The sequence below is a fragment of the Pinus tabuliformis genome, chromosome Q, assembly GCF_031772625.1.
Source record: "Pinus tabuliformis cultivar Carrire ecotype Pingquan chromosome Q, CPIR1, whole genome shotgun sequence".
Classification (NCBI taxonomy): Eukaryota; Viridiplantae; Streptophyta; class Pinopsida; order Pinales; family Pinaceae; genus Pinus; species Pinus tabuliformis.
Window position 1 is genome coordinate 721,831,051 of NC_142296.1, and position 9,745 is coordinate 721,840,795.

Genomic DNA, 9,745 nt, shown 5'->3' on the forward strand with positions numbered 1-9,745 from the left:
TGTAGGTGAATGCAAACGTATTTCTAGATAAAATTACTGACACCATGACTGGACTTTTGAGTTCCTTCAAACATAGGATTGGGGCAGAAATGAAAGCCTAGAAATCCTTCCAGGCATTTGTCAATGCAAAGCTTGATTTACTTAAAATGAAATTCAACTGTCTCCAGCATGAAACCCAATCATAGCTTGTTGCAATTCATTGCAAATTCGTGGAATTGGAGGAATTATATGATTTAGAAGTTCAATTGGAAGCAATGAAGCTTGAAGCCAACGAGAAGACTGTGTGGAGGAAAGACAAGCAAGTCCTTGACTCAAATAGTCATCATGATTGATGTATTGTTTATAAAGCATGGCTAAACAGTCTAGTTTTAGGTTGATAGACTTTTCTTTTAGTATTATTTGATGCACTGTAAATTTTGTCGAGTTCAAGGAGTTTTGTATAGAGATTATATTAGACATTTTTTTAAGTAGAAAATGAGTCTATATTTTTAATAGAAAATCAATAACTGTTACTTTGAAAAAAATATCAATAATAATATTTCTTTTAATATGAACCATAAATAAAACATTTCAATATGCAAGATTAAGCAATATTAATGTGTTTCAAAAATATATTAATAACAAAAAAAAAAACATCTTAACATGGATAATGTAGTCCATAAATAAAATATTTCAGTACCCATGTTAAATAAAAAATTCAATGTCAACGATGTATATTATTTATGGTTAAAAAAATCCCATGTATATACATATAAAACAATTAGCAAGGAAAAAATTATTGCCGGTTAAAACATTCCAAGTGATCTTATTATTATATATTTTGGTCATTTTTCAGGTATATTTTTTGGTGGATTTTGCATCTAACAAAAATTTGTTGAAATTAAAAGTTTAAGCTATCTAGTATACATAATTCAAGTGCCCAATGAAATTTTCAAAGCATCGACTGCATTTATGCATTTAAAAATAAAATTCAAATAATAAAAAATGATTCATAGGCTTTCTTTTTGGTATAAATCCATCTTAACCATGCGTTGATCAAACATTGAGAAATCAAATCTCTAGAAGTGCAAACATTTCTTCAATTTTGCACTCTTTGAGGTTTTTATCTCAAAGATATTTGATCTCTCTAAACACTAATTCACGATTAATATGGATCTATACTTATAACTAATACAAAAATTAATATGAATAGTTTCAATTATTACAATAGTGTGGATACCTAATTTACAATTAATAACTATTCACATAAACTTGCTTTCATAAAATTTAAATGTCTTTTTATTTTAAATATAAGAAAATAATTTTTTTTGACAAAATATACTTAATCATATATTTTTTTAACCATGCCATGTAACACTCTAGCACACATTGGGTAAGGCTACCATTTCATCAAAAATTAATCGAAGGAGGGAGCTCTGAGAAGCGATTCTAGGGTTTTGGTACGCACCTGCAACGGTAGATCTGCAGCACAGAGGACTCCAGTATCAGAACGCGACAGGGCGGATAACCAAAGGTCGCGGATCTTGACCGGCGGTTTCAATGAACCCCCATCCGGGGGGAGGAGGGGCGCCTCCCCTAATAAACGACAACCAGCAAGGAAATCCTGAGGGTTCAAACAAAGAACAAGAATATAACGATGAAGATACAGGCAAAAGTCAGCACCGACAGACTGAAAAAGAACAGCAAGACAAACCGAAAGTCAGTTCATCCACATGCAAGCCAGTAGCTGCTCACAGACCAAAAGTGGAGCTGCCCAGTCATCGAATCAATGCCAGAATCCAATACATGAGAGATCATGCCCTCATAGGCAAATTTATTGGCATATGGCCAAACGAGAAAGCGCTGAGAGCTTGGATAAATGTCAAATGGCATCCAAAAGGACACATAACCCTACATCTAGGGCCGAAGGGCTTCTTCACTGCAGTTTTTAACTGCTTGGAGGATAGGAACAGAGTTTTCGAAGGAGGGCCTTATTTCTTTAACTCTGCTGGGCTATTTCTCAGAGAATGGATTGAACGATTCAACCCGGATAAGGAGGATCTGAGCTGGGCGCCGGTGTGGATCAGGCTGTATTCTCTACCTTTGGAATACTGGGAAGAGGAGTCTCTCAAAGCAATCGGTTCGGTTCTGGGCGACTTTGTCAAAGTGGCAGAAGATACAAAGACACAGAGATATACCTCATATGCACGGATCTGTGTCTACATGGATCTGAAACAACCTCTGCCTGACACGGTAAGTCTATTTCATGAAGATGTAGAATGTATCCAGTTAATCGATTATGAGCAGGTTCCCTTTAGGTGCAGGAAATGTCATGACCTAAGACACCTCTTTAGAGACTTCCCATTAAATAGCAAACCTACGACTCAAACTGAACAGGAAAACCCATCTGTAGATGGCTTCACTAAGGTGATAAATCATAGGAGAGGAAACAAAAAACCAGTAGCTACTGCAAAGATACCTCCAGGAGATCAATCCAAGCCTTCCACTAGTAATAGCTTTGTAGTATTAGACAATGAGGATTTGCAAGATCCAAACAGTTCATCCGCCAATAAAAAAGAATCTGCTAAGGAAAAGGAAAAAATGGAAGGACCCTAATCGAAAGAAAAAGAAAAGGAGAAAGATCTAGAAAGTAATAAGCTCAAGACAACCTCAAAAACCTGGGATCTCCCTGATATGGATATAGATGGTACAAACCCCAGCATAGAAAATGAGAAGGAAGGCGCTGGTAAATCTCAGGAACCACAAATCATGGAGGAGGATACGGAAACAATAGATATTGGTGAGCTAGATATATTGGGATTAGAACAAGCTTGCAAAACAGGGAATTTCGACAAAATACCTGAAAGACAAGTGGATAACCTAGTGGCAGTCCTCAATAAAGCCCAGAAAAAATATTCATTAGGGGTTCAAATCGGCAGCCAATGGGACGGGAAATTCATCACCAAAGACAGTAAAAAAAGGGGACGGAAAACTACCCTAGAGAGAACCATCAAGATTGGAGAAGTATTGGTAGAATCAGGCAGATATGCTAAGCTATCCAAGTATTTCAATATCAACCCCAAGCCTTCCCAATGAAGTTGATCTCTTGGAATATCAGAGGGCTTAATTGCCCAAGGAAAGGAAAACTCTTAAAAAACATGTTAATGGAAGAAAAACCAGCAGTTCTTTTTCTACAGGAAACAAAATGCAACTCGATAGTCTTGGAAAAAATAGCAGCAAAAGCCTGGCCAGGAGGGACAGTAGTAGCTGTTGATGCTCAGGGAGCTTCCGGAGGACTTGCAGTGCTCTGGGATGCACGAACGATTCAACTAGACAATATACATGCAAATAAAAATTTCATCCAAGCTATATTTCATATAATTGGATCCAACATATATGGTCACATTACTAATGTGTACTTTCCTCAAGAAACCCAGCACAAATCTGAAATTTTGGAGGCTTTAACGATTCTCAGCGCAGAAAGGCAATACCCATTATGGCTCTCCGGCGGAGATTATAACATGATCGCTTCGATGGAGGAAAAAAAGGGAGGCCGCTGCAGAACAAACAGGGAAGGATCTCTACTAAAAGACTTCATACAGAACAACTGGCTTATAGATATTCCTACTAATAATGGCCTCTACACCTGGAACAACAAAAGGGCAGCTCCAATGCAGATAGCATCGCATCTGGATCGCTTCTTAATCTCTGACAATGCAGTTCATGTAGGTGGGGAATTCACAACATCAATTCTCCCCTTCTCTGGTTCCGATCATTGGCCGATTGCCCTCCATTGGAATCGACCTGGCTGTCATATAAGACATCCCTTTAGATTTGAGGCTTTTTGGTTGTCTCACTCGGACTTCAATGAATTTAATAAAGCAACCTGGACAAAATGTAATCCGACAAACGGTACACAAATGTCCATTTTTCAGAGGAAGCTGAAATATCTCAAAGGAGAAATTAAAAAATGGAATCACTCTGTCTTTGGCAACATCTTTAAAGCTAAGGAAACCATCAATCAAGAAATGAAGGTTGTTCAGCAAAAAATGATTTCTGAAGGACGCTTGGAAGAACTCAGCAAGAAAGAGCAGTCCTTAGAAATTCAACTCCTCGAGCGAGAGTCACAGGAGGAAACTCTCTGGAGACAAAAATCGAGAATCAGATGGCTGAAGGAGGGTGAGAAGAATACGAAATTCTTTCACAAATCTACAGTGCAAAGGAGAATGATAAATCAAATTTCCAGGGTCACCAATGAGCAAGGAGGCAAAATCGAAACTCATGAAGGAATAGAACAGGTATTCCTCAACTACTTCAAGAAGATGAATCAAGAGCCGGATATAAACAGAACAGAAGCTATTGGCAAAATCATCAGACATATACCCAAATTGATTACTGAAGAGCATAACACTCTCCTTCTCAAGCCCATAAGCCTTCAGGAAGTTGATGATGCTGTCCACCAACTCAAGGCAGGAAAGGCTCCGGGACCCGATGGCTTTACTTCAAATTTTTTCCATCACTTTTGGGATCTGGTCAAATGGGAAGTGTGGCAGGTGGTGGAAGAATCGCGTAAGCTAAGGTGGATGTATCCGGGACTGAACGCAACATTCATAGCTCTAATCCCTAAAGAAGAGGAATCCTACACTCCGGATAAGTATAGACCGATTGCATTATGCAACATAATATATAAGATTGTTTCCAAAGTGATAGCTGCCAGATTGAAGCCCCTGCTTCCCCTCATCATCTCTCCAGAACAAACTGGTTATGTTGAAGGAAGGCAGATTACGGACGGGATAATTCTAACCCATGAAATAATCCACTCTCTCAAGCACACAAAAAAACCAGGTATGTTGCTCAAAATCGATCTGTCTAAGGCTTTTGATAGTATTAGTTGGGAATATATGCAAAAAATCCTTCAAGCCTTTGGTTTTGCCCCCTCTTGGATTAGATGGATCAGCAGTTTAATCTCCTCCTCGTTCTTCTCTATTCTCATCAATGGAATCCCTTCACCCACTTTCCGACCCTCTAGGGGAATTCGCCAAGGGGACCCTATTTCGCCCTTCCTGTTTGTCATTGTAGCTGAAGGTCTAGGTCGCAGCACTAAAGAAGCTATTCGGTCTCATCTTCTTAAAGGTTTAGCCTTCCACCAAGCCCCTGCTTTTTCGCACCAGCAATTCGTCGATGATAATATGCTATTCGATCACTCGTCTGTCCAAGAAGCTCGAGTCCTTAAATCCATTCTTGCAGACTTCTCGGAAGCGTCTGGAGCTCTCATTAACAAAGTTAAATCCCAGATCTTCTTCTTCAACACCCTGCCCTCCATCCAAAGATCCATTGCCCGTATCCTTGGCTTCTCCATCGCTTCCCTTCCGTCCAAATATCTGGGGGCTCCTTTATTTGCCACGGCTCTTAAGCATGCTTCTTGGAATAATCTTTTAGAAAATCTGGAAGCCAGGTTGTCCCTGTGGACTCATCGAGCGCTAAATATGGCGAGCAGGTTGGTCCTAATCAAGGCAGTGCTTCAAACCATGCCTCTTTACCTTTTTTCCATATTAGCTGCACCCAAATGGGTTCTCAAAGCCATCAAACAGCTTCAGCGAAATTTCCTATGGGGGAAATCGGGGCCAAACCGAAAGTGGGCACTGGTAAAGTGGGAAAAAGCATGCCTACCCAAAAAATCAGGAGGAATTGGATTGAGAGACCTAGAACATAGTAATATGGTCATGGGGGCCAAAATCTGGTGGAAATGGCTATCTAACCCCACTACACCTTGGGCTTCCCTTTGGACAGCAAAATACGCAAGCAACAAATCCTTGGAGGAGAGAATTAGAATGTCAGAAATCAGTAAAGGATCGGTGATCTGGAACTCGGCCATTCAACACAGGGATTTAATTCAAAAACACAGCTTTTGGGAGGTGAGGGATGGACACACAGCTAGGTTTTGGGAGGACTCATGGCAGCAGCTCCCTAACCTCAGAGATACAATTCCGGGAATTGCTGACCAAGACATACAACAATATGAGAAGGTGAGTCGTTTTTGGGACTCAAAAAATGCACAAGATCACAGAAACTGGAAAGAGGCCAAGCATATAATACCTCACAGTCCGGAGCAAACTCAACTATCCCTCTCCTTTGAACTCCAAAAAAGGAAAATTCTCACCCTGGCAGGCTTGGACACCCTCAGATGGGGATATGAGGAGAAAGGCACTTTTACAACCAGGGAAGCTTATAAAATAATTATCAAAGATAGAATAATTAAGGACCAATTATGGGATAGGATATGGAACCCAACCATATGGCCGAAAGTCTCAACTTTTCTATGGCTTATCTCTCACAACAGAATTCTCACATGGGACAATCTCAGAAAAAGGAATTTTGCTGGACCATCCATTTGTCCCAATTGCAGGCAGGAAGAGGAATCAACTTTACATCTCATGCAATCCTGTCCAATGGGAAGGAGACTGTGGGAAAAAATTACTTTCCGTTGTCAGAAGGATGGAAGAGTGATTGGAGACATCAAAGGGACTCTTCGCACCTGGCCTCAAGAGCCGTTTAAGAGAAAACTCTTAAACACATTATGGCAACTCATACCAGGATTACTAATGTGGAACATATGGAAAGAGAGGAATAGAAGGATATTTAAAGATCAAGCGCAGACAATTGAGCAGGTCTGGAATGGATTGCACCAGAACATTAAGGAAACTCTGTCTATTAAAGGATGGTCTAAAGAGGACTTCCCATCTATCCCTCAGGAACAAGCCATTTGGGAAAATTGGAAAATTCAATTACAACATCCGGTATCATCAAAGGATAATTCTTCAAACCATCCAGAATCTTCATCAAGTTGGACACCACCACCAATCAATGCATATCAGCTTAACTTCGATGGTGCCTCGAAAGGGAATCCCGGAAAAACAGGATTTGGAGGAACCATAAGAGACCACCAGGGAACCCCCCTAACAACCTTTGTTGGCTCAATTGGATGGAATACCAATAATGCGGCGGAATTGGAAGGTCTATGGAGAGGACTAAATCTGGCACAGGAAGGGAGATTCTTTCCTCTTATAGTGGAAGGGGACTCTCAAATTATTATCAACATGGCCTCAAAGCTTATGCAGGGATCGCCGGTACATAAGGTGAGTAGCAGTTGGAGACTAGCCAACAGACTAGAGCTTCTTAAACAATGGTTTACCAATCACCCAGCAATCTCCTTTAAACATATCAGAAGGGAAGGAAATAAACTCGCTGACTTTCTTGCAAACTTAGGAGTGGAGTGTGGAAAGGATTTCTTTGAAGGCCCAATTTCTGGTATAGTTTCAGAGAATCAACTCTCCACCTTCAGGACCATAGTAAACACAGACATGCAACCGAAGGAGGTTTCGCACCCGGATGCGGGTGATTTTATGAGTTATTAATGCTCATGCGAGCGGAGCTGGTAGCACTGCGGAGCAAGTGGACGATCTTATGGTAGTTCATTTATTTCCATTAATGAAGCGTTGGGATCACGGCACGCGGGGTAAGTTCTTCAAGATGGTTAGCTTGAGCAGCAACGCATTTGTTCGGCCCTCGACATTCTCTCTGGTTCATTCAGACAGAAATTCTCCCGGTCGAATTGGTATTCGGACTTCAAACACAGGGCTGTGCACTTGGGAGCCACCATGGCTCCATAGTTGCAATCACCTGGCCAGCTTTATACTTTGGATCTTGGCTCATCTGGCTCGCATCAGGTATGGTCAGTCCGTTTTCTTCTGGGTTATTTCTGGAATAGGTCTCGTCATAGTCTCTGTGGAAGTTAACTGGGAAGAGGATGGGTTAAAGGCTGTCGGTAATGGGATTTATTTAGCGGTTCCGATTTCTATCTGGGTGAAGTTTTCCTTAGGCGTCTTTTGCTCCGGGTTCTGCTATTTCCTGCTTCTCTTAGATTGGGGCGGGTGGGCTTTCTTTATCCCTCAACCCTTTCGCTTGCTCAATCTATTAATCCCCTTTGCAATGGCCCCCCGTTGTTGTGGAATTTCCCGGAGGGGCAGTAATTCAGGAATTCGTGGTGGTGTTAGGGGCAGGGGAGAACCCGTTCCTCGTAGCATTTCCCCGCTAGCTTCTGTCTCGCCGGCCTCTCCTTCTTCCGACCACTCTGGCCCATCCCTGTACAATTCTTTCCACTCTGCTCGTTTCAAGTTTAAAAGCAAGCTCCACAAGCCCACTATCTCTGCTCTCATTACAGTCATCTTCTCAGAGGATGAAGAGGATTCCTCAAGCTTTGATGAACAATCTAAGGACAGGACTCTCTCTCATAATTCTAGTGACTCTCAGGGAAGTATGATGGGTGACATACTCAACGTTCCAGAGGCGCAGCAGGTTGAAGAACAGCGAGAGGATTTGTAACATCAGCAAGCCTCTTCCTATGAAGAAATCATTCCTTGTGCTCCGGCGCATTTCTCAGGCAATACTCTGCACCTTGTGCTTCCTCCGGGCCGCACCAATATGGACGTAGAGGACAATGTGATGGTCGAATGGGTCAGCTCTCCTTGCAGAGACAATGAAGCAGATGCAAATCTGCCACCTCAGGCATAATCCTCTTCGACTCAGCAAGATTTCTCAGGACTGCGGTTTTTGTTTTTGTACATATTTTTCAGTGGGTACATCCTCCGGCGCTTATCAGTATGGTCTTCTATAGTCTCCCAGTTTTATTAGTCTGGTTTTCTAGCTTTTGTAACAGCTGCATAGTAATAGGGTGGCGGGAATCAAAGTATAGGTCCTATCTGGCTTTACTGTGTTTTGGGCTCTTAGTTTTCATATATGTAAACAGATGGTTAAAAGCTGAATGCAGCAGTCTTTTTGACAGAGGACGGGCTACAGCCCTCATAGAGGCTTAGACCTCTCTGTAAATATTTTTCCTCTTTTTTATATATAATAGAATAGTCTTTACTCAGAAAAAAAAAAAAAACACTCTAGCACACACTTATTTTAAATTTATTATTCTTAATCTTTTTTCCTAATTTTTTTCTTTCTTTCTATTTTCAATTAAATTATTATCACTTGCTCGCACTTGATTTTTTAAAATACATATAGATTATCATATAACATTTATTAAAAATAGATATAAATCATCATATAACATTTATTAAAAATAGATATAAATTATCCTATAACATTTATTAATAAAACTATTAATAATTTTTTTCATAAACTTTTAATATATCAATAACCTTTTTAATAATTAATTTTCATAAATGAAAATACTAAATTTATCAAACCTACCTAAACGTATAAGTTAAACTTAATGCTAAACTTCAAGTATTATAACATAATGGCTATTTATGTTAATCATCCGTCAAATCCAAATCACCTTTGTGTGGATTTCACTAAGGAATATTATATTTTAAGATAAAAGACAAATCCAAAGTGAAAGCAAAGATGATATGTAAATACGTGGAATAAAAAAGAAAAAAAAGCGTTTCCGCTCAAATAATTTTTCATTCTATTCAACATGGATGATTTTAATGTTTACTAAGTTATTAAGGTTAGAAAATCGGAAACAAAAAAATGAATTAAATTAACTAGCAGCTCATAGGTGAGCAAGTTGTATTTGGAGACTGCACAAATTGGACTGTATATTTTCATATTCAATTAATCAAAGATAATACAATAAATACATTTCAAAAGAATAGGGAGTTGAGAAAAAACTCCTACAACCTAGGAAATAATCCTAACTTAAGGAGTTACGTCCACGGAAAAATCTGGGCGATAGCTAGGCTAAATCGCCCCT

At 39.9% G+C, this 9,745-nt stretch overlaps 1 protein-coding gene across 1 annotated transcript; it reads left to right on the top strand.

Annotated features, from left to right (window-relative positions):
* The first annotated feature begins 3,143 nt into the window (after nt 1-3,143).
* LOC149221575 (uncharacterized) lies at nt 3,144-7,394 on the top strand. Its single transcript, XM_089387418.1, has 2 exons — nt 3,144-3,891; nt 4,195-7,394. Exons 1-2 carry the CDS (start codon nt 3,144-3,146, stop codon nt 7,392-7,394), a joined length of 3,948 nt encoding a protein of 1,315 aa, XP_089243544.1.
* The last annotated feature ends 2,351 nt before the right edge of the window (nt 7,395-9,745 follow it).

Excerpts from the sequence above, each read along its gene's own strand:
- LOC149221575 (XM_089387418.1), top strand. The coding sequence starts at position 3,144 with ATGGAAGAAAAACCAGCAGTTCTTTTTCTACAGGAAACAAAATGCAAC. Across the intron at positions 3,892-4,194 it reads AAAATGTAATCCGACAAACG|TGCAAAGGAGAATGATAAAT; the intron begins GTACACAAATGT and ends ACAAATCTACAG.